Source organism: Crinia signifera, chromosome 1 (genome assembly GCF_055691185.1).
Source record: "Crinia signifera chromosome 1, ASM5569118v1, whole genome shotgun sequence".
In the NCBI taxonomy this organism is placed as follows: domain Eukaryota; kingdom Metazoa; phylum Chordata; class Amphibia; order Anura; family Myobatrachidae; genus Crinia; species Crinia signifera.
The window spans coordinates 125,048,155-125,074,502 of record NC_139217.1 but is presented as its reverse complement, the minus strand read 5'-3'; the positions used below and the strand labels follow the sequence as shown (position 1 = coordinate 125,074,502).

The 26,348-nt window shown below is 43.9% G+C and overlaps 1 protein-coding gene across 1 annotated transcript in view; it reads left to right on the top strand.

Moving 5' to 3' along the window:
- The window catches only part of LOC146060116 (putative ATP-dependent RNA helicase DDX60), a 370,150-nt gene that overhangs the window by 254,591 nt on the left and 89,211 nt on the right, over window positions 1–26,348 (top strand). Inside the window, exons 31-32 of the mRNA XM_083173025.1 lie at window positions 2,293–2,397; window positions 17,550–17,750. Of these exons, the coding sequence (XP_083029151.1) occupies window positions 2,293–2,397; window positions 17,550–17,750 (306 nt within the window). The remainder of the gene's footprint in view (window positions 1–2,292; window positions 2,398–17,549; window positions 17,751–26,348) is intronic.

Genomic DNA, 26,348 nt, shown 5'->3' with positions numbered 1-26,348 from the left:
AATTGGCATCAAGGATAATAGGAAATTGCAAACACCAGGAAAATATTATTCATTTTATAAGGGAGCAACATTCTAAGGCCGGTATTCACCTACACGGCGATTCTCCGTCCTCTCTGTCCACCGCGAATTTGTACCCCCCAGGCCAATGTTGCATGGGGCCGGGAGGATGGCAGAAGGCAGGGAGATGGCAGCCTCCCTGCCTGCGCTGCACACTGCACACAGCAGCAGGGGGATGAAGGAGGACGGGCAAGGAGACAGGCAGCAGAAGCTGCGGCTCCGTGGAGACAGGGTAGGCGGGGAGGTTCGGGGGAGTGCTGCGCTGGTCCCGCTCGTGCATATGTAATGAGCGGGACCCAGTGCAGAGAATATTAATGAGCGGGTCCCCACCCCCTGCTGACAACATGTGTAAAAAAAAAATTGGTACTGGTTTCCTAGCACGGCCACAACGATCTTGATCTGGGGCATCGCAGGTAAAAAAATCGCGTCGGTCGCATCACATGCGGGCTAAAAAATCGCATGCGATGCGACCGACGCGATGCCCGCGATTTCTCATAGGGAACAATGTAAAATGCCTCAATTTAACCAAATCAACATAGGAAACAATGTTAAATGGGCCAGAGACCCCAAAAAAAAACCCTGACCAGTGAAATGGCCCCCCAAAAATAGTTAACGCCACCCCACGATCAACGTGAACCCGAAGCGTGGTGAGCGCAGCGAGCCCGCGAGGGGCGGCGGTATGCGTCCTCCGACCTTTTCATACCCCCACTATCCACGTCGGTGTGGAGTTTAGAATAGATTAGTGTGGTGAGCGCAGCGTGCCACCGAGCCCGAAGCGTGGCGAGCGCAGCGAGCCCCGCGAGGGGACGCGGATACCTTCACAGGTAAACGCGTCCCTTCGCGGGCTTCACAGGTATCCGCGTGCGCTCGCCACGCTTCGGGCTCGGTGGCTCGCTGCGCTCGCCACACTAATCTATTCTCAACTCCACGCCGACGTGGATAGTGGGGGTATGAAAAGGTTGGAGGACGCGTACCGCCGCCCCTCGCGGGCTCGCTGCGCTCGCCACGCTTCGGGTTCACGTTGATCGTGGGGTGGCGTTAACTATTTTTGGGGTGCCATTTCACTGATCAGGGGGGTTTTTGGGAGTCTCTGGCCCATTTAACATTGTTCCCTATGTTGATTTGGGTAAATTGAGGCATTTTACATTGTTTCCTATGGGAAATCGCGGGCATCGCGTCGGTACCATCTTATGCTTATTTTGCCCGCGATTGTGGCCGTGCTAGGAAACAAGTACCAAAAAATTTTTGTATATTCATGTGCTTTTTAAAAAACAAATAGCATGCCCCTTCAAACAATTAAATAACTTTTTTACACCAAAAAAATAAAATAAAAAAGAAAACCTTTATTTTAAAAGAACACATTCCAGTTCACCTAAAAAAGATGTCAAATGCAAAGTGATGAAACTCGGCAAAAATCATGGTGAAAGCAGTTCTCCATTCTAGCATTGAATACACTCTCGGCGAATTAGAGCCAAAACCCCATTGAAATACACCAGCGAATTGCAACGAGAACTGGCCGGCATTCACTGTTCGCTTTCGACGAACAGTGAACATTGAATAAAGCGAATATCATTTTCGGAGATTAAAGTTTTTCCTAGGGTGCTGAGAAGCCTTATACTGGCCATGGGTACAGGAGAGTCAGAGCACTGGAGCTGCCTCATGATTCCTCAGCAGTGCCGGTGCATGGCGGGGGGGGCGCTCCAGTGCTCACCTGCTCCCGGGGGGAGCTCCGATCCGGCCGGGGGGGCTCTGATCCGAGGGGGGGTGCCGGTAACTGAGGCGGCAGACCACCACATCATTCCACGGAGGGGGTTTCCGCCGCCTAGTCACTCCAGAGGGGGGGGGGTTGTGGCTGCCGCCGGTGCAACTCACCTCCATCCGGGACGGGGGCGACCGGCTACAAACTGCCGCCCTCCAGTGGCCGGCGCCATAGGAAGATGCCTAGGGCTGCCTAGTGGTGGTGCCAGCCTTGTTCCTCATTCTCTAATCCAGTGCTCCAAGGAGTCTGAAGTGTAAAACAATTAAACTGATTTCAAAGACTGCTTGGATCACTGGCTGAGAGATTAGAAGAGTCGGCAACATGGAGTCACTACTCTATGTTGAAATGGTTGGGACCCACTTTGATAACCACTGTACTTGACCAATAAGTGCTGCTATCTTGCACCACCTTCATGGATGATAAATAAGTTGGGGAAAAATTTTTTGTACATTAAGATTCTATTTCTTTCTTCTCAGGTTATTACAGCCACTAGTACACTTGCTCTAGGGATCAACATGCCATGTAAATCTGTGGTTTTCCTACAGGATTCAGTTTTCCTGGATGCTCTGAACTACAGACAGGTATAGTATACATTAAATGGTCTCTCAATGCATATTATATACCCTATCGCATCTGTGAACTTGCAGCCTGTTTTATTATGCATTTAAGGTTGATATTTCAAATACGAATGTTTTAATGTAAAACATACAACCATTTAATGGTTGTGGTGTTGCGCAGCCCCTGTTGTCCACAGTATGAGTGACATGCCGCTATGTTTGGGGGGGGTGAAGAGTGTTGCCTGGATTTTTATAAAGGTATGATCAGCAGAAGCTGTTTGTGCGTCTGATTTGCACAGTTTTACAAATCAGATGCACTGTAACAGAAAAAGATGACTGAAAAGTAACTAGTGGGTGAGAAATGATCAAGGTTGGGGTTTTTTTTAAATTAAAGAAACAAGGGCATGTTTTAATGGTGAGGGAAAAATGCTGCTATAGAGTAATAGGATAAGAGGTGAGCAAGGTGGGGAACAGGCAGTGGAGGAGATGTATCAGAAAAGTTGGGAGGGGTCCATGTGGCAGTTGGTGATGGGAGGAGGATAATATGAGGGCGTGGACTTCCTAGTCTGTGGTAGGGTGGAAGGAGCTGGAGATAGAGGATGTTAGGGGCTGACATGAGGAGATTTTGTGTTGTATTGCCTCAATTTTGGAGGAGAAAAGGGATGCAAAGTCAGTGCCAGTGAGGACGGAGGGGAGGGGGCTGTAGGAGAGTGTTGGATGTATCAATGAGACAGCATGGACAGAAGAACTAAGAAGAGATAAATCATTGAAAAATAATTGCTTAGTGATGGAGAGGGCGGAGCTGTAGGAAGAAAAATAAAGGAGGAGGTCTGCCAGAGACTGAGATTTCCCCCAGAGGTGCTCAGCTGTGCATGAGCATTTTTGCAGGAATCTGGTCATTCTGGAATGCCAAGGTTGTGGGTCACAGAGGATATGGGGGCAACAAAATCAACTGTGGAGGCGAGGGTGGAGTTATAGAAGGAGAACACCTGGTTGGGGCAGGCCATGGAGGATAGAGAAGAAAGGAGAATATTGAGGGATGTTGAGATAGTGGGATTGAAATACTCAACATTGCGTCTGGTGATGGTGGGCCTATGAGTGAGGAAGAGAGGAGAGGGTGAAAACCTGTAGATGGTGGGAGAAGGAGAAGAGAGAATTGGAAATGTCAGATCGATCACACTGATGGGTGAAATCAAGCTCGAGTGAGTGGCCAAAATGGTTAATTGGGAAAGGCCAAAGGAGAGGGTGTATGCTGGTTTACACATGTCAATAGGGTATTAAAGTCACTGAGGATGATAGAGCAGAGGTCATAAAAGAGGAAGTGGGGAGGCCAGTGAAGTTTTTGAGAATGGGGAGGAGCAGCCAGGGGATCAGTAGATGGTCGTCACACAGAGGTGAATGGGGTAGAAAAGCCAGATAACGTGGAGCAGCATGGGAGGTGGAGTCAGAGGAAGAGAGACATATTTCAATTATTGCGAGACGGTTAAGAGTGGGAGATAACCAATATCTCTGAATTCTATTATCATGTAGTGTTCAAGATTGGTTACTAATACTACTCAGTGTGCTGGGGGGAAAATGTCTTGATTACTTACTCAGTATTAACCCCTCACTCATGCACCTGAGTAATATTACTGAACTAATTGAGCATCTACCACTATCTGAACTTATGTAGTGACCCATATTTACGTTATAACCCACATAGTGACACATTCACTTTACACAACACGTAGTGACCCACTTTAACGTTACAAAACACACAATGACCCATATTCACAAGGATAAGGAGGGAAGGAGGAGGTGGGGGCCGGGCCCAGGACACTATGTAGGAAGTGGGTGGAGGGAGAGAGGCTGCTGGTCACTCAGGAGTCAGGACCTAGGTGCCAGATAGAGTGGAAGAGTGGTCAGTGACAAAGGCTGCCTGCGCTGCGCTGTCATACAGGCTGACACTGACAGGCGCAGCGCAGACAGTTGCAGAAGCGCACAGCAGCAGGGTCTGCGGAGCAGGGTGGAGCGCATCTCCAGCCCGGCACCTCCCTGCTTTGCAGGTGCTGCTCAGCGCCGGCCCTGACCACCTCTTAAACAGCCGGGCACAGCGGGCGGACGGGAGAGCAGGGGAGCAGGCGTGCTAGGCGGGGGAGCCGGCGGAGCACGGCTACGGCGCCTCTGTGATCTTCCAGCGCCCGGAGCTTGTGCTACACCGGGTCCTCCCTCCCTACACCCCTGACTATTGTATGTCGATAGCCTTTTTGAGGAGGCATAGAAGTTAGATTGTTGTCCTCCCATTTATGGAAGTTATTCAGCATGGATCACTTATTGGAAGATTTGCAAATCTCGCAATTATTGAATGGCTGCACATGACATGGCGACATTGAGAACCTGTGCCCAAACTCATTCCTCAAAGCACACTTACAGTGCAGGTTTTAGTGATATCCATGCTTTAGCACTGTTGCCTTAATTAGTACATCAGTTATTTTAATTCAGTCATCTGGTTGGAAATGCCTTAGCACACTTACCGAATACAACTTTACAACCTGCAATATACTTTATGTTAAATAATGGTGCAAACCTGTGTACAGTCTGATTGATACTCCCACCCTCAAAAACACCCACAACAAAAGTTTTTTTAACAAAGGGCCTGATTCAGACCTGGCCTCAGAGTGTGGAAATTGGTATTCTGCAATTTCTGCACGCCATAGCGCACATGCACGAGCACTGAATCTGGGATCACAGGAGATTACAGTTTCAGTGCTGGCCATCAAAATTGCATTTGTGGGTGAGGTCTGGACAATGCAGGCGTGTCTAGACCGCTCGGTTTTAGGGCCACTGTGGCTGAGTGACATCTCAGGCAGCCGTTGCAACCCAGAATATAGCTGTCATTTTCTTCTCCGCTTCTCAGCTAGTCTGCGCAGCCATGGAGAAGTCCGTAGCAACTGTGTAGCGAAATGCTAAGCACATTATCGATGTGACGGTGAGCAGATCAGTCTTTCCCTGTGCTGTGTATGTTGTCCCCTCACAGCCTACCACCATGGTTGCACTTTTGATAAATTTGTATAAGGTATACAGTCATTAGATCTACAGTGTCAAGGCCGACAGTCAAAAGATCAACATGGTCAAAAGGTTGACAGTCAAAAGGTCGACATGGTTAAAATGGTTGACATGGTCAAAAGGTTGACATGGTTAAAAAGGTCGACAGTCAAAATGTTGACATGGTCAAAGGGTCGACAGTCAAAATGTTGACGTGCCTTTGACATGAAAAGGGTCGACACAAGTTTTTAATGACTTTTTTTTGAGAAAAAAAGACTTGTTCATACGTTACCATCTATGTGGGCATAAAGTTCAATTATATTAGTGTGCCGAGCACAGCGATGCACCGTGCCCGAAGCATGGGGAGCACAGCGAGCCATGCATGGGTACATGGAACTCATACAGTGTCCATGTCAACCTTTTTTGACGTACACACCCCAAAAAAACATGAAAGGCCCATGTTGACCTTTTAACTCTGTTGACCTCTTGACCCCATCAACCTTTTCACTTTCGACGTCATTTTAAGCATAAATAGTCCTAGTTTGGCTAATCTTTCTTCGTAGCTTAATGCCTCCATCCCGTTAATTATTTTGGTTGCCCAACGTTGGACCAAACCATATTCTTTTTATAATGTGGAGCTCAGAATTGCACCCCGAACTCAAGGTGAGGCCTTTACTAGTGCTATGTAGAGTGGCTTGATTACAGTGTCCTCCCTTACTTCTATGCCCCTTTTAATACAATCCAGGATTCTATTCACCTTGGTTGCTGCTCCTTGACACTGAACAGTACATCCTAGTTTGTTATTGTTTAGTACACCTAGATCCTTCTCCATTTAATTTGTAGGGTGCCCGCTAGTTCTTTTTTAAGCTGCATGACCTTACATCCGTTAGTGTAAATCGCATATTACTTTCATGCACCCACATCTCCAGTTGATCTAAATCCTTCTATAATAAGGAGACATCCTCCTCCCTTTTGATCACCCTGCCCAATTTGGTGTCACCCGCAAAGATGGGCACAGTGCTTTGTATTCCCTCCTCAATATTGTTAATAAAAATGTTAAAGAGCAGCGGCCCCAGTACATAGCCTTGTGGCACCCCACTTAAAACTGGGATCCAATTTGAAATTTAACCATTTAATAGCACTCTCTGTTCCCTGTCATGCAGCCAGTTTCCTACCCAGGTACACATTTTTCTCCCTAAGCCCGGCACCTATAATTTATGGATTAACCTCTTATGTAATATACTGTCAAAGGCTTTTGGCAAGATCTAGATAGAACACAATGATCGCCTCACTTTTATCAAGGTTTGCGCTGACTACTTCGTAGAAATGAATGAGGTTGGTTTGATATGACCTTTCCCTAACAAACCCATGCTGGATCCTACTAATTATCTTATCATGCTCTAAATAAGCCTGTACGCAATCCCTTAATAGTCCCACAAATAATTTTCCTATAACTAATGTTAGGCTCACTGGTCTATATGGATCATCTTTTTTTCCCCGTTTTAAATATTGGCACTATTTCCACTACTCTGAAGGACTGCAGCCCCCCAGTAAAATTCACCACTTCACTGAGCTCAGTTGAGTCAGTTTATTATTATTTATTAACAGTTTCTTATATACAGTAGCGCAGCATATTCTGTTGCGCTTTACAAAGGAGACAGTGATGCAACAAACAGGGTATTTACAGACAGTCAAAAGGTAGAAGGGCCCTGTTCGCAAGCTTACAATCTATAGGGAAATAGGCATTCCCTATAGAGACTGTATTCTTTATTGCATCGATTCCACCAGAATGCAAAGTTCTGTGACTGGTTCTTGAATTTGATAAGCTTGCCTGAAGAGATGAGTTTTAAGGGAACGCTTATAGGTTTGGAGACTGGAGGAGAGTCTTATTGTGCTTGTGAGGGCATTCCACAGAGTGGGTGCAGCCCGAAGAAAGTCCTGCAGTCTGGAATGGGAGCGAGTAATGAGTGTGGATGAGAGACACAGATCTTGGGAGGAGCGTAGAGGTCATGTTGGAAGATATTTTGAGATAAGAGAAGATATGTACTGTACGTTGGTGTAGTTTGGTTTATGGCTTTGTGTGTAAGTTGCAGTATGTGTGACTGTACTGGCTCAGTGGCTTCACTGTAACTGGCAGTGATTTCATATCCTACCTCACAGTCACCCGCATGACAGGCAATGTCATTGGGAGGTGGTCCATCCTTCCAGGACTGCCAGTCTGGGCTGCGATAAGCAGAGAGCTGTCTTCCTGTGGGAAGCCACTCCCAGTCTTGTCAACCCTAGCCAACTTTTTATGGGCTACAGCAAATGCAGCCCATTGAAGCCGGGGTTTTATGCATGTGCAGTAAAGCCGCTGCTTGTGCCGGACACTAGCTCATGCAAGCTCTATTGCTAAGGTGCAAGCACCTGAGACACAGGACTCTCCTCACTATCATGGATAGCAGCAGCCAGCCAACCTAAAAAGCTCGGAGCCACTGCTAATAATAATACTAATTATAATACTAATAATTATGCTTTTTTTTAAATTAATTAAAGAAACATTCATTGAGGATCAGCTAGCAACACCATGTTATCCGAAAATTTGTTATCCACAATTTGAAACTAATAACAGAGAGACCTAAATTGCTTTATATACTCTATATGTTTATTTTATGTATTATCCAGTATATTTTTGGATTGTGGGAGGAAACAGGAGTACCCAGAGGAAACCCACGCATGCACGGGGAGAATATACAAACTCCGCACAGTTAGGTTAGGGAATTGAACCCATAAACTCAGTGCTGTGAGGCAGTAATGCTAACCATTACACCATCCGTAATGCCCATATTGGGCCGGATGTAATGACATCAGAGTTTGACTGCTGTGCGGAAAGCCAGACAAGCTCAGATGTTTATTATTTAAATGACAATATAAAACCATGCCACGTAAGTGATTGCCTCTTTAAAAAACATCTGAGTTAGGCCAGTGTCCCGCATGGCCACCAAAATCGGTCTCCATTAGAAGACCCCTAATATTAACTTGAGCACATCACATCTTAATTATGTAAATAAAAGTTTTGAGTTAAATATTAGGCAATAGTATTATAAAATTAACAACCTTATACTGATGTGAGGGTTGGACAGAATACAGACATCGTATACTTTTGACATTGGTACTTTATTCTCATGCTTTATATAAAAATGACATTATTTTTCATTGTACACTATGTATATGTTTGCATTGGAAATACTATTGTCATCTCTGTATGCGTTGGACTTGATGTGATGTCTTACTCTGTATAAACACTTTTTTTCAATAAAAAGACTTTATTCAAAAATATTAGGCAATAGTCAGACAGTTACATTTTGCACAGATGTGAAAACAATTTTGCAAGGTTCTACAAAACGTAGTATCGTAAATAAATACATGAATAAAAAGGTATATAGCAGGATAGCAGGTGTCAGGAGAGAATAAAGGGAAGGGACAAGAATTAATGGGGTCAATGGTTCATGTGGAGAGTATGAAAGAATGGTGTGGACTTTATTCTGTGTAACAGGTGTAAAGAATGACAGATTTGAAGGAGAGAAAGGAGGATTAATTGGTGGATAGTAAAGATTTTGGATGTGAAATAAATTGCAAAGGGAGGAGTATAGGAAATAGGGGAGAGGCAGAGTAGGTAATGAAGAGACAACGGGGAGTGCAATACTTAGGGGGTTATTCTAGTTCACTCTTTCTGACAAAATCCTTCTTAGATGGACAAAACCATGTGCACTGCAGGTGGGGCATATGTAACATGTGCAGAGAGAGTAAAGGGCCCCTTCTTGTGAGATTTTGTGAGATTTGATCCAATTTGAGTCAATTTATCTGACAACATCTGATGTGCCTGTCTGACAAAATCTTATGTGCCTGATGTGTAGGACACAATCCACAATCCCTTGCCATTGGGTATAACCAAGAGATTGGAAGAGATTGAACCTCCTGCACATAGGATAAATCTCGAGTCAATCAGGTTCAATTTGTTGATCAATAAGTTGAACAAGTGTAAGGGGGCCTTTAGATTTGGGTGGAGTTTTACTTCAAAGTGAGATCTATATTGCAGTGTGCAAATAAAGCAGTCAGTATTTACCCTGCACAGAAACAAAATAACTCACCCAAATCTAATTATCTCTGCACAACTTACATCTGCCCCCCTGCAGTGCACATGGTTTTGTCCATCTAAGAAGAATTTTGTCAGAAAGAGTGAACTACAATAAGGCCCTTAGAGTAAATACTGTTTCTCTATATCTTTTCTGATGGTCCAGTAGTTAACGTAAATAGGCTTATTATAATTTGATAACTTTTTACTACTAATAGTTAATTACCTGTAAACATAAATTAGAGTGTATTAACTCTGCACAAGATATGTAAAATAAGTTGTTTCTATGAAAATCCAAGATTAATTTATTTTTTATTTTTTTGGGAGGGGGGTATTGTTTTGTTGTTCCTCTCTAGTGGGTATTAAGCAGCAGCTGTTGGCAGCTAAGATGCTACAAGTTTGAGAAAAATAGACAGATAGGAAGTGCAGCAAATTGTCTGTTAGATAGATCATTTTTAATAAAGATTTTTTTTGCATAAAACACTTTATAATATTATTCAATATATATTTATTAAAAAGGGCAATCAAGACAAGGTATAATAAAAATTATGTGATCAATTAATTATGATATTCAAGAAAATATACACATACAAATGTATAATTTCTGGTCTGCAAGAGTGATGGTGTTTTTAAGAGATGCCGAACATCCCCGATTCTCTTATTGGATAATTGGATAATAAACTCACCATCGGGTATCCCCAGGTCCACACTTTACAATTAACACACTAGTGGTTCTCAAACTTTTTTGCATCACGGCACACTAGATTATCAGAATATTTGTCAAGGCACCCCTAGGTGCAAAGTTTGCTACTGAGAATTTCAGAAAACAATATTAAATTAAATAAGTTGTGCTTATATGTCATCCTTAGGTCCAGTTATGTGGTGAGGGACAGAATTCACTTCTGTTTATCCACATATTTAAAAACTGGAAGCCACCAGCACTGATTTTGCCTATTACATTGACCATAATTTTAATTGGTTCTGGACAACCAAACCGAGGCACCCCTGCAAGTGCTCTGAGGCACCCCAGGGAGCCTAGGCGCACAGTTTGGGAACCACTCCACTAAACCATAACTTAAACCTTAACTTAAAAACCGTAACCTAAAATAAAGACACGGACACAAAGTGCTGACGTTTCAAAAAGAATGTCAAATTTATTTTTGACAATTAAACAATGTGACTATAGATGGTAGCGGCACTAAAGAACCGTCACTATAGGAAAGTGGGGTTAAAGATCACTACACATACACACCATCGCTGGTGATCACTCTCCCTGGTCATCCACCCAGGCAGTTGGTGTGGCCATCCCCCGTGCAGAAGCATGGCCCATGACAATCTATGTCAAGGGAGAGTGCACCCCACTATCTACACACGCACAGAGTTCTTAAAGGCTGACCATTCTTTACCACCGCCGAAGAAGGGAAATAGGGAAGGGTGGGTGGGGCTTCGCAGGACAGAGGGAGTTCACATCTAGCAAGTGATCTTTCCTACCCTGTCTAAATCCCACCCCCTGCTCTGATAGGCCTTATGCCCATCTTCATTATCATATCACATGACTAGCTACAAAGTGCAACCTGCAGGAACCCATCAGTGGTTTATGCTCCCTCATTGCTTAATCAGCATTTGTGTTTCTTTATAACAGTGTCCACTGCGCCAATATGAGTTGTACTTGTCCGACACTTATTAGTATGAGCAAAAAATACTGTCTTAATTGGGCAATGATGTATGGCCAATAGTTGATTAATGTGCCGTTGTGATGGTGCTTACTGATGGTAACAAAAGTCACAGGTTCACAGTATTGCTTGTCTTGATTGCCCTTTTTAATAAATATATATTTTATTATTATTATTATTATTATAAGTTGTTTTATCCAAAATAAATCTTTATTAAAAAAGATTATCTATCCAACAGACAATTCGCTGGAATGCCTTTCTGTCTTTTTTTCTCAAATTTTTGTATTTCAATTAGCAGTAATTGAATGGAGGCAGCAGCAGTTGTTTGCTTTTTGTATTAATTAATAGGCTTGCACTTTAACTGATCAGGAATTACAGCACTAAGAGCAATCTTTTTCTGTTCTTCCAAGTGTCCTAAATTGGCTGGCCAGTCACTGGAGGGACAGTGTAAGGGAGGCCCAATTCCCAAATTCACTATACCATTGCCTCAAATAGCAAGATGGAGGAAATCTTCTGGGCCTTAACTAATGTAGCCGCCACCCAGCAGACTCAGCAAATGCAAATGCTAGCCATCACAGAGGCTCAGGTGCAAAGCAATTGAATGTTGAGGGCAGAGCTCAACACAGACCTGCCATCATGCAAACAATGGGTAAAAACCCTGTGACCATCTTTTTAAAAATGGGATACTGAAGTATTTGGAGCAAACACACTTAACGGTACTCCACAATTGGGCACCTTCAGTTCACATTTAAATTTTCCCAACCTTCTGTCTCGCTAAGGGGGTCATTCAGACCCACTCGCCGAGCTGCGAATTTGCAGCCTAAACGATTATCGAATGACCATGCATCCACATGGTAAGCAGTGTGATTGACAATCTGCGTGTATTTGGGAGCGTGCCACCGGAATTGTCTGGCCATCACCCAAAAAATGCAGATGTTTCCCACCCATTGGGAGGGAGGGCTGCTGGTATTATCAGTGGTCTCCTTCTACCCATGGCCTTCTCAGCCACAAGTGAGTACTGGCTTACTCAGCGCTGTGAGCAAAAGGGGGAATTTATTTGATGGTGAACGATTGTCCCCCCGTATTCACAGTGTTTAGTTTAAATATAGTGGGTGCTACAATATACAGTATAAAGAAATGTATATCCAAGTACAAAAGTGTTCAGAGCAAAATCAAGGTTTTTACTCCAGTGTAACAGGGAAAGGGTTAATCCAAAAAGCACAACCGCAAAATACAACGTTGTGGCTATACTTATCACTAGAGAATGGATTATATGCATTTGTATATTGCATATGCATTTGCATATTTTGCCCATTGTCACGGGTTATTGCATATTTTGCTAAAATCTGGTGCTGGTGCATTTTTTTCACCCGGGAGGCTGATTGACAGAAGGTGAGACCTACTGTAATTGGCTAGGGTGTCTGCAGTGGAGGAAGAGAGACAGCTGCAGGACGGGAGGCCAGAGATGAGGTGCGGAGAGTGGCACCTGAAGCAGCGCCAGGGATTGGGCAGTCAGGAAGGAGGAGCTAAGAACCATAGAAACAGAGCGTCATCCACACAAGTACTCTGCAGGCGTCATCGCACATGCACCAGGGATTTTGGCCCCTAATTTCTTGCTGCCAGTGCGCTACCAAGAGCCTGGTTACTATCAGGCAAACCCAGCCAAATCACATCTGACCGGAGCGGGTGCGCAGCATGGTAGTTGAGTGGCGGATTTCCAGGTGAAGAAACCACTGATGCAATACTGTATGTTCTGTGTCCCTCACATCCCCCCCTCTCTTTCATATCTTCAGGTCCTGTGCCCCCCCCCCCCCCGTGCCTACCCCCCCCCCCCCTCAATTCCACTGCCCGGCATTCTGTACCTTAAAATATATATTCACCGCCGCAGCCCGGTTTTTACTCCAAAAAGATGGCCACAGGAGGGCTGCGCGCATGTCCGACTGCACGCAGTTCCTCCCATGGTCCTCTGGAGCGTGAGCGCCAGGCGGCTCCCTCCAACACTGTTTGTTCTCCTCCACGTGCTGCTGCTGCGGCTAGCATGTGTGTGCAGCAGCCAGCACTGCAGGGACGGGGTCTCAGTCACGCGGCGGCGGGATTGAAAGACTGTCAGTCCAGTCTGATGCGGCGGCAGGGAATGAAAGACTGTCAGTCCACACCTCCTGAGGAAGCCACTGATTATACACAAGGCGATGAAACGCGTAGATGAAGGATTGAAGGGGATTGAGCTCGGCTACCGCTCTATCTAAGAGATCCAGCTGAAAAGGTGCCCGGAAAAGACCGCAGATTCTGGACTTCACCAGCAGTCGGGGCAGCATGCTAGGACGCTTGGAGCCCGAAACCCTTACCGCATATCTAAAGCAAACGCCTAAGTATAAATAAATTTAAATTCTATGTGCACATAGGTGAGGACTGTAGATTTGAGAACTAAAACTACTAACCGGCCTAATAAGCTTTTTCAAGTATTTAAATGGAAGGACATGCATGCATTGATTGCGCTGACTAACCAGGAGCTTGGGAATCATTTTTCAATGTTGTCTGTCTTGTCCTTGTTGCCGTCTTTGTGATACTAATATTATTATTATTTTAATAAACTATTCTATTATTTCACACAGCGCTGTTCAAATTTTGTGTTTTTTCCAGTCTGACTCCTGACTCCTGTGGGCGCCGGTTAGTGACTCACTTGTGTCATTTGCGCATTGCCTTGCCCTGCCCGTGCACAGTGCCCTGTCCAGTGCCCTGCCCTGGCCTTAAAAATAAAAATGTGGTAATCTGTCCCCCCCTCCTGGCCCTTTTTTTTTAACTGATACTGAATGCAGGGTGAATTGCTCACTCATGGGGGTTGGGGTGTGGAGGTGGGGAGGAATGGGGAATGTGGAGGAATGGGGAATGGGTGGATGGGTTGAGGTAGTGTTGGAATGGAGGGAGTCTGGGACCACTCATTAGCATATTTCTAGATTTGCCTATTTATTTATTAACAGTTTCTTATATAGCGCATACATATTCCGCAGCGCTTTACAGAGAATATATTTGAACATTCACATCAGTCCCTGCCCCATTGGAGCTTACAATCTATATTCCCTACCACATGTACACGCACACACAGACATTCTAGTGTTCATTTTGTTGGAAGCCAATAAACCTACCTGTATATTTTTGGATTGTGGGAGGAAACCGGCGAACCCGGAGTAAACCCACGCAAGCACGGGGAAAATATACAAACCCTGCACAGTTGGGCCATGGTGGGGATCGAACCCATGACCTCAGCTCTGTGAGGCAGTAATGTTAACCACTACAAGTCTGTGCTGCCTATGTCTCCAGGTCCTGTGTTCCTCGTCCCCCCTCATATCTCCAGGTCCCTTGTCCCTCCTCTAACCCCCCTTCCTCATATACCCAGGTGTTGCATGCCTCTTCCCCCTCATATCCTGTGGCATACCCTCCCCTTCTCATTTGCGAGGTCCTGTGTCATGCCCTCATGCCCTGTGTTACTTCATCCCCTCCCACCCCACTCATATCCCCATGTTGTCCCTCCCCTCTCATATGCCCAAGTCTTGTGTTACAATTTACCTGGCTTCTTCATCCCTGCAGGTGAGGCAATAAGCTGAAATTTTGAATAGGGTTCTGGGGAACCTTGCAAAGGCCCTGAGTGGAAGGCAGCCTGCATTAAGCGGAGGTGCCACTGAAGCCCAGGGAACATCCAGCAGCCCCATCACCCTGCTCCTGTGATCAAGGGAAAGGTAGATGCGACAGATGTCGGTGTCCATGAGAGTAGAGGAAACCGTGAGTCTGGCCACCATGGCCAAATTTTGGCTAGTGTGAACTTAAGGGAGCAAAGACAGTTCCAATATTAGTACAGCCCCCTTACTTAAGAAGAGGCCCAGCCAGAGACATAAATTGTTATTTTGCAGGAGGGGAACTAAGCTCATCCATCTTATCATTCAGATACCATGCCTCCCACAAAGAAAAGGGTCTATTCATGGATAGCTAAGTATCCTGGAACAGTTACATATGACGGAAATGTTTTATATTGTTGAGTTTGCGAGAAAAATATTTTGTGCACAAAAAAGTTTCAAATAGACTAACATGTCAAGACAACTCTTCATATCGCAGGATTGCAAAAGAAAGGCCCTCGACAACAACTTATAACAGTGGCAAGTAGAAGTGATTCCACTTCCAAAGGCAAACAAAAAAAATTTATTTAGCATGGATTTATGTGAAGCATTGCTTGCAAGTAATATTCCTCTTTACAAACTTACAAATCCTACCTTCAAAGATTTTCTGGGAAAATATTGCTTGAATCAAAATATACCAGACGAATAAACATTGCGTAAAAATTACATACCAACAATTTTCCTACATGTTCTGGAAGAAATACGCAATGAAGTCAAGGATACCATTATTTGGATTTCAGCTGATGAAACTACCGACAGTTGTGGCCGTTACATTGCAAATTTAATTGTCAGTGCATTAAAACTACAGCCTTCTCCTTCCTATTTGGTGGCATGCAAAGAACTTGCAAAGACAAATCATTCTAAGATCGCCAGATTTGTGAATGAGGGTTTACAAAAAATATTTCCTGATTCTTCTGCAGATGAAAGAGTGTTTATATTTCTCTCAGATGCTGCTTTTTATATGATCAAGGCAGCCAAAGCCCTTCAAGTATTTTATCTCAATTTGATTCATGTGACATGCTTTGCTCAAGGAGTACATTGACTCGCTGAAGAAGTACGATCCACATTTGAGAATAATAATACACTAATTTCTTCAAAAAAGAAAGTGTTTCTTAAAGCACCTGCTCGCAATAAGGCCTATAAAGAAAAACTGCCTAATGTGCCTTTACCTCCCGAACCAGTGGTAACTTGATGGGGAACGTGGATTGAAGCTGTACTGTTTTACAATGAACATTTTGACGCCATCAAAGGTGTAGTAAATGACTTTGATAGTGCAGAGGCTATGGCAGTTTGTCAGTGCAAAGAAGCATTTCATGATTGTAGTATTAAAAAAAAACATAGCTGTGATTAGAACTCATTTTTCCCATATACCTGAGAGTATTAAAAAGCTTGAAACTCAAGGTTTGGCGTTGACTGAATCTATTCAGTTAATTAATAAAATCCGCCAAATGAACTCCACATTGCCAGAGGTATTCCCGTGTAAACTTAAAGAAAATTTTGAAAACATTTTGAAAAATTACCACAGCCCAATGTGAATACATGGTGGTCCACTGTCAAGCCACTGATGCCCGACGGCCGTTTCGGTGTGACGGCGGAACACACCGAAACGGCCGTCGGGCATCAGTGGCTTGACAGTGGACCACCATGTATTCACATTGGACAGTGGTAACTTTTTACACATGGACTGTACTTTTGTATTTTGATCCGATTGCCTATGGTGTGTCCAGCTTGTATTTTACTATTTGACCACGTTTTTTCTGCAAGATATAAAACTTTTTTTCCTTTGAACTGGATGTGCTGGCTTCTTTGTTTATTCTACATTTATCATTATGTGGCCTGGGCACTCTGATGATGCTCCATTAGGTGTGCGAACTGCCTGGACTATATACACACACACACACAAATGGACCTCCTCTCATTTGAACAGGTCCTAGCGATTCCATCACCAATCACCAGGACCGCCATCCCCGTTCCATCGGAGCCCACCGCCGCCTCCGTGGTGCTCCCCAGTTGGTGCCCGCAGCCCCCTGCAACCCCCGCCCTAACCCTGCCCGTCTCCTTGAAGCGAAGATGGCCAGGGATTCCACTCCCTGCCGCTGAGATACCGGGACGTGCGTGCATGTGAGATGCTTGTGCGTCCCCGTCAGATGGAGCGCCTCTCTGCCATCTCTCGCCAGTGGAGGGGATCTAGCAAGGGCTATATATATTTATCCCCTGATAATACTTTTAGCTTAGATGAACTGTGTCCATTTACTAAAACTTGTGGAAACACAATGACACAATGGAAGCTTAAACGCAAAACAAGGACTTATCATATCATTCACAGGAAGAAACTAAAAGAAAAACAGTAATCAGTACCACAGATCTCACACCCTCAGACACCAGGTTGTAATGTACACAATAACTGTAAATAATGTACCCCATCTTTGGGTTTGTTGCACCTATATTCAGTTTTAACAATGGCTACGTACACGTTCACAGCTCTGCACAGGGGAGTGCATTTGGCGGGATGGTGTTTACCTGCTCGCTGGACAGCGAGTCTTCGGCAGGTTTGAATCAGGCCCTAAGTATGTGATCATTTAGGCATATTCTTAGAATACTGTTTGAACTACTCTGTACAGTATGCTGCAATTGTGTGATGATGTAATATGCCAATAGCAGCTAAATATGCTTACACTGCTTCTTCTCCACTTTAAGATGGCAGGACGTGCTGGAAGACGGGGTCAAGACCTACTAGGAAGTATATACTTTTTCAATATTCCAATGGCAAAAGTGAAAAGGCTCATGAAGTCCAATGTTCCTAAGCTAAAAGGTCAATTTCCTCTAAGCATTTCGTTTATTCTAAGATTAATGCTACTGGCTGTAAAAGCTGATGACAAAGAGGATGCCAAGGCCAAGGTAAGCCTTTCTATGCAAGTATCCAAGACCAGAGACATCAAAACACATACAGTACAATGTTAGCACAATTGTAAAAGAAATAACATCGGGATGTGGTATAATAGATCTACAGAAAATAGCTAGACAGTGAATAGGTTGACCCTATATGGTCAACAGGATGAAAAGGTCAACAGTGGTTGATTGTATCTAAAATCGACAGGTAAAAAAGGTTCACAGGGTTAAAAGGTCGACATGAAAATGGTTCACACAGAAAGGTAAACACAATTATTTATGTAACAAAATTTGTCCATTTCCCAGTTTGGGCCTAATTATTTGCAAAAGTAATTGAACCTGTGATTTTTTTTCACATTGCTCATGATCACATAACCTAATGACATGTATTTATTGTACTTATCTCTGTATATGTGCATGGATATTCACAGTAGCATGGACATCATCCTGAAATGTACTAGAGACTAAGCAACTGATTTTGAGTAGCATGCAAAAGTGAATGCGCAGTGAATGTTGCCGATTGGAAAGCTGTAATTTGCCTAAAAACTGCTTCCTTTGTGTACAACCATGTGGATGAATGTGCAAGAACTATAACACCACCGGTACTTATGTAGTATCTGGGCGCCCGATTTTGAAATCGGGTCGGGACGATCGCATCGCATCCGACCAAATCGCATGCGATGCGATCGACCTGATTTTCCATAGGATTCAATGTAAAAATGGTCCTGTTCATTTCCCTACTATCCAAGTGGGCATGGAGTTGGATATAAACCTGTGGCGAGCGAAGCGAGCCACTGAGCCCGAAGCATGGCGAGCGCATGCAGATTATTTTGGTGACATGGAATACATTTTAAATAATCTGCGTCCGCTCGCCACGCTTCGGGCTCGGTGGCTCGCTGCGCTCGCCACGCTTCGGGCTCGGTGGCTCGCTTCGCTCGCCACAGGTTTATATCCAACTCCGTGCCTACTTGGATAGTAGGGAAATGAACAAGACCATTTTTACAATGAATCCTCTGGAAAATCGGGTCGATCGCATCGCGTGCAATTTGGTTAAGGCATACAATCAAAAAATCGGGCGCCCAGATACTACATAAGTACCACACCACCTTATACGAGACCACCATTCACTCCATCTAAAACTGCAACATCTGTATGGCAGGTGCAGTATTTCTGCCTGGCCTTGGCCTCCAATGACTGTGGCTGTGCCTCTGGGAATGCAGACAATTTCACTGACGTGCCCATGACACCTCATAATAAAATTACTGAAAAACCCATTTTGGTGGGAGCTAATGGCCACCTCCCAGTCACCACCCAGGAACACCCATCACTTTTCTGCAACTTTTCTGAAACAGCATCTGTTATTGTCCGTAGTGGGTGCAATGTCTGTGTGCCCACCAACCGTTTGTCAGAAATAAATAAAAAGGGTTACAGAGAATAAATGTATTTGTTTTTGTTGCTGCTTCAAAAAGGTGTGGGAAAACTGAGGATCCTCCAAAAGAACTTTGGGGCAGATGTATTAAGCCTTAACAAGAGATAAATACAAGGCTGATAAGGAGAGATAAACGTCCAGCCAATCAGCTCCTTACTGACTTTTTTCAAACACAGCCTGTAACATGGCAGTTAGCAGGTGATTGGCTGGACGTTTATCTCTCCTTATCACCCTTGCATTTATCTCTTGTTAAGGCTTAATACATCTGCCCCTTTGTATGTTATGAGGAAGTCACGCGTGGCACCAATTACAGACTGTAATGGTAGATTGAAGTTGGGATGAGCTAATATTGTGTGATGATATTACCAACAGCGATGAGGGTGATGATGAGTATGATGATATATTAGCCTTAAGCCCATTGGTAACTTGGTTTAAGAAAACTGCCAAATTGTTTTATTTTGTGGAGACCCAAATAAGCCAACCACTTTGGTAAACAAAGTGGCAGTCCATGTTGCTGAAGTGCTTGGTTTGGTGAAATGTGCATGCCCTTTTTAATAAATGAATAGTGGGTTGGGCCCAAAAACAATTCCATAATGTATCTAATTGAAAACTCATGCTGCACTGCTGTTGGAAAAATGTAATATGTGCAGGGATAGTTATGCTGTGTACACACCATTAGATTTGGCAGAGTTATTTTGTTTCTGTGTAGGGTAAATACTGGCTGCTTTATTTTTACAGGGCTTTTAACCCCTTCCCGCCCGCGGATGTACCGGTACGTCACGGCAGCGGGGTAGTTCGCGCACCTTGCCGTACCGGTACGTCCCCGCCGTGTCATGTCGCCTTGTCAAGTGACAAGGCGACATAGTAAAGATGGCTGCTGTCATCGACAGCAGCCGATCGTGTCAGTGCGCCGGCGGACCAATCAGAGTGGTCCCGCCCCGCCGATCACTGTGATTGGTCAGTCAGTCCTGACTAACCAATCACAGCCTTTCTATTGAAAAAGGGATGTTTTGCTTCTCTTCCCGGGCTCTAACCCTCTCACTCGTGTTAGAGCCTTGGAAGGAGAAGCTGTGTCAGAGCTGTGTCAGAGCTGTGTTAGAGTTTAGGCTGTTTAGGCTGTGTAAAATTGCACTGATCACCACAATACCCCTGCCTATATCACCCTCCCTGTGGTCATCTGTGCTGGGATCACCCTCCCTGTGGTCATCTGTGCTGTGATCACCCTCCCTGTGGTCATCTGTGCTGGGATCACCCTCCCTGTGGTCACCCCTGCCTATATCACCCTCCCTGTGGTCATCTGTGCTGGGATCACCCTCCCTGTGGTCATCTGTGCTGTGATCACCCTCCCTGTGGTCATCTGTGCTGTGATCACCCTCCCTGTGGTCATCTGTGCTGTGATCACCCTCCCTGTGGTCATCTGTGCTGGGATCACCCTCCCTGTGGTCATCTGTGCTGTGATCACCCTCCCTGTAGTCACCACCTAATTTTGTGTGTTGTGATCCCTATAATTTTTCTGTACCTTATCCGTACACCATAATTTTTCTGTGCGTTATTCGTACCCCATAATTTTTCGGTGCATTTGTACCCCATAATTTTTTCTGTGCGTTACTCGTACCCCATAATTTTTCGGTGCATTTGTACCCCATAATTTTTTTTGTGCGTTATTCGTTCCCCATAATTTTTCGGTGCATTTGTACCCCATAATTTTTTCTGTGCGTTACTCGTACCCCATAATTTTTCGGTGCATTTGTACCCCATAATTTTTTCTGTGCGTTACTTGTACACCATAATTTTTCAGTGCATTTGTACCCCATAATTTTTCAGTGCATTCGCACACCATAATTTTTGCAGTACATTTGCACATTGTCAGTGCTACAAAACCCCACACGTGTTGAAGCACCTCATAAATACATACACCAATAAAACTATGGCCCACCGAACATATACTGCCGAGGAGGCATACGCGTTTCTGGCCTCTGAAACTGAGTCTGCTAGCGAGGATGAGACAAATTTCCGTTTGTCATCCTCTTCATCATCTAGTGACTCTGATGAACCCCCGAGGAGGCAACGCAGGACTCCCACTGCAGTAGTCGAGTCCTCTGACCCCACATGGACAACCACTGAAAACTACGTACCCCAGGTCCCTGAGTTCACAGCGAATCCAGGAATACAATTCAATTCAGCAGGGTTCAGAGAGCTGGACTTTTAAAAAAAAAAAAATTACTGATGATTTAGTTAATCTAATGGTCACCCAGACGAATGTTTATGCCCAACAATTTATTGAGCAAAACCCCACCTCTAATTATGCCCAGCCCCGCAAGTGGACCCCTGTACATAAAAATGAAATGGCTATATTTTGGGGCCTTGTACTGTGCATGGGGCTAGTGAAGAAGCCCACGATTAGGTCCTACTGGAACACAGACATATTATACAATACACCAATGTTCCGTGTGGCTATGTCAAGGACCCGCTTCGAAGCGATCCTTAGGTTTCTCCATTATTGGGATAATGCACAGTGCCCACCCCGGGATGACCCCAATTATGACCGGTTATATAAACTTAGACCCCTAATAGACCATTTTAGTACCAAGTTTGCCCAGGCATACATCCCCGAGAAGCACATTTCAATAGATGAGTCCCTGGTACATTTCAAAGGGAGGCTTCAATTCCGCCAGTACCTGCCAAGTAAGAGGGCAAGGTATGGCGTGAAGATGTACAAGCTGTGTGAGAGTACATCAGGGTACACACACAAATTTAGGATATATGAAGGTAGAGACACAAAAATAGACCCCCCCACAATGCCCCCCCTTACTCGGAATTAGTGGGAAGATAGTGTGGGATTTGGTGCACCCACTGCTGGACCAGGGATACCACCTGTACCTGGATAATTTCTATACCAGCGTCCCACTATTCAAAAGCCTCGCTTCCAGAAGTACTGTGGCATGCGGCACTGCACGTAAAAATAATAGAAGCCTCCCTAGGTCGCTGCTTGGGCAAACACTTAGAAGGGGCGAGAGCAGGGCATTATGCAGCGACAATGTACTGTGTGTCAAGTATAGAGACAAGAGAGATGTCCTTATCTTGACAACAGTGCATGACCATAGCAGCACCCCTGTCCCAGTACGGGACACAAGTACCGAAACCCCAAAACCCAGCTGCATTGTGGATTATAATAGGTACATGGGGGGGGTCGACCTGTCAGATCAAGTGCTGAAGCCTTACAGTGCCATGAGAAAAACAAGGTTCTGGTATAAAAAATTAGCTGTACACATAATACAAATGGCACTGTACAACGCATTTGTACTACATCGATTTGCAGGCCAAAGGGGGACATTCCTGGAGTACCAAGAGGTAGTAATAAAGGCCCTTATTTTTGGCAACCAGGAACAGGGGGGCCCTAGTACTTCTGGAAGCGAGGCCTCGCGAATTGTACCAGGGCAACATTTTCCGAGTGAAGTCCCCCACACTGGAAAGAAAGGAAGGTCCCAGAAACGATGTAGAGTATGCTACAAAAAGGGGATAAGAAAGGACACAACTTACCAATGTGAAACCTGCCCCACACAACCCGGCTTGTGTATCAAAGATTGTTTTAAGATATATCACACTTCCCTTGAATTTTAATGTTTTAAAATGTATTTAGATGTACTCCACACAGCTTGTACAAAGAGCCGCATGCCATTACCTTCCCTTCTGAGTCTTGCCATGTGTCCAAACAGAAATTTACAAACACATATATGCTATTGCCATACTCAGGAGAAAAAGCACCCCATAATATGTTATACAATTTCTCCTATTAACCCTTGTGAAAATGGCACATTTTGATCTAAAGCTACATATTAATGGAAAAAATTAGTTTTTTTTTTATTTTCACAGCCCATAACAATTTGACAAAACACCGGTGGGGTCAAAATGCTCACTACGGCCGTGAGTTCCATGAGGGGGGCTAGTAACAAAAAGGTATCACTTGCTTGGGATTTCCACTGCACAGGTACAATATGGGCTCTGCAAATGCAAGATGGCGCCCGAAAACCATTCCAGCAAACTCTGTGATAAAATGGCACTCCTTCCCTTCTGAAGCCTGCTGTCTGCCCAAATAGCATTTTACAACCATATATGGGGTATTGCCATACTCAGGAGAAATTGTGTAACAAATTTTGGGGTGCTTTTTCTACTATTGCCCTTTGTGGAAGTATAAAATTATGGGGTGAATCTACAAATTAATGGAAAAAATGTCATTTTTCATTTTCACGTATCGATGCCTAACAATTTGACAAAACACCAGTGGGGTCAAAGTACTCACTATACCCATAGATGAGTTCCTTGAGGGGTGTAGTTTACAAAATGGTATCACTTGTTGGGGTTTTTGACTGCTCTGATACAACAGGGGTTCTGCAAATGCAACATGGCGCATGAAAACCATTCCAGCAAAATCTGCGCCAAAAACGCCAAATGGTGCACCTTCCCTTCTGAAGCCTGCTGTCTGCCCAAATAGCGTTTTACAACCATATATGGGGTATTGCCATACTCAGGAGAAATTGTGTAACACATTTTGGGGTGCTTTTTCTACTATTGCCTTTTGTGGAAGTATAAAATTATGGGGTGAATCTACAGATTAATGGAAAAAATGTCATTTTTCATTTTCACGTATCGATGCCTAACAATTTGACAAAACACCAGTGGGGTCAAAGTACTCACTATACCCATAGATGAGTTCCTTGAGGGGTGTAGTTTACAAAATGGTATCACTTGTTGGGGTTTTTGACTGCTCTGATACAACAGGGGTTCTGCAAATGCAACATGGCGCATGAAAACCATTCCAGCAAAATCTGCGCCAAAAACGCCAAATGGTGCACCTTCCCTTCTGAAGCCTGCTGTCTGCCCAAATAGCGTTTTACAACCATATATGGGGTATTGCCATACTCAGGAGAAATTGTGTAACAAATTTTGGGTTGCTTTTTCTACTATTGCCCTTTGTGGAAGTATAAAATTATGGGGTGAATCTACAAATTAATGGAAAAAATGACATTTTTCATTTTCACGTATCGATGCCTAACAATTTGACAAAACACCAGTGGGGTCAAAGTACTCACTATACCCATAGATGAGTTCCTTGAGGGGTGTAGTTTACAAAATGGTATCACTTGTTGGGGTTTTTGACTGCTCTGATACAACAGGGGTTCTGCAAATGCAACATGGCGCATGAAAACCATTCCAGCAAAATCTGCGCCAAAAACGCCAAATGGTGCACCTTCCCTTCTGAAGCCTGCTGTCTGCCCAAATAGCGTTTTACAACCATATATGGGGTATTGCCATACTCAGGAAAAATTGTGTAACAAATTTTGGGTTGCTTTTTCTACTATTGCCCTTTGTGGAAGTATAAAATTATGGGGTGAATCTACAAATTAATGAAAAAAATGACATTTTTCATTTTCACGTATCGATGCCTAACAATTTGACAAAACACCAGTGGGGTCAAAGTACTCACTATACCCATAGATGAGTTCCTTGAGGGGTGTAGTTTGCAAAATGGGGTCACTTGTGGGGGGGTTCCACTGTATTGGTGCTTCGGGGGTCTTGCTAATGCGACATAGCACCCACCATTCATTCCACCAGAATCTGTGCTGCAAAATCCAAATATCACTCCTTCCCTTCTGAGTCCTGCCATGCACCCAAATGGTATTTTTTGGTCACATATGAGGCATTGCCGTACTCGGGAGAAATTGCGGCACAGATTTTGGGGTGCTTTGTCTCCTTCATTCCTTGTGAAAATGAAAAATTTTGAGCCAGAACTGCATTTTTGTGTAAAAAAATGTAATTTTGCATTTTCACAGCCCAGTTGTACCAAAATTGGTGAAACCCCTGGGGGTTTGAAATGTACACTATACCCCTAGATAAATTCCCTGAGGGGTGTAGTTTGCAAAATGGGGTCACTTGTTGGGGAGGTTCCTAACTTTTAGCATCTTATGGTGCCTAGAACCCTACATGGTGCCTAAAAAATAATCTCATAAAAAGGAGGCTCCAAAATCAAGTAGGTGCTCCTTCTATTATGAAGCCTGTGGTTTGGTCAACGTGCACACTAGGGCCACATATAGGATATTTATGAAAAGAAAAGAATTGGGGGAATCAATTTTTAGTCACATTTCTCTAGTAAAATCTACTGTGTTCCTTAGAAAAATGTATTAAAATTGAAAATCTGCTAAAAAAATGAAATTTTGAAATTTCACCTACACTTTGTTTTAATTCCTGTGAAACACCTAAAGGGTTAACAAACTTCCAAAATGCTGTTTTGAATACTGTGAGGGGTGCAGTTTTTGAAATGGCATCATTTATGGGGGCGTCTCACATACAAGTCCCTCAAAGTCACATCAGAACTGAAATGGTCCCTAAAAAAATCAGTGTTTGAAATTTTCTTGAAAATTTGAGAATTTGCTATTTATATTTTAAGCCTCCTAGTGTCCCAAAAAATTAAAAGGAGGTTGAAATAATGATGGCAACATAAAGTAGACATATGGTCTTTGTTAGTTATTAACTATTTTGAGTGGTATGATTATTTGTCTCACAAGCAGAAAATTTAACATTTTGCAAATTGCTAAATTTTCAATTTTTTTACGACATTTTGGTATTTTTCACAAATAAACACAGACTGTATCGACCAAAATTTACACTAACTTAAAGTACAATGTGTCACGAGAAAACAATCTCAAAATCAGTTGGATAAGTAAAAGCATTAGAAAGTTATTCCCACATAAATTGACACGTCTGATTTGAAAAATAGGGCTGCGTCCTTTGGGCCCAAATAGGCCGCGTCCTTAAGGGGTTAAATAAAATAAAAAATCTTTGATTTGTAAGAAAAAAGAGGGACTGAAAATGAGAGGGAAAAACACTAATGCTGTGTACACACGGGGGAGATAGGGGCTATAATCGCTGGGAATATGGTTGCAGGCGACCATATTGCCAGTGATTGGGAGTGTGCCCCGGCGATAAATCGCCGGGTGCGCGCTCCCGTTTTCTGCCCCATTGTAATCGCTGGTCGCAGGAGCTTGCTCCTGCGACCAGCTAATTACCTCTGCGGCACCCCCAGCAGAGGTTCGTTTTCAACAGCGACCATCTCTGGTCGCTTGTTGAAAAGGAGACACTGAGCAATATATTGCTCAGCAATATATTGCAAGCAATATATT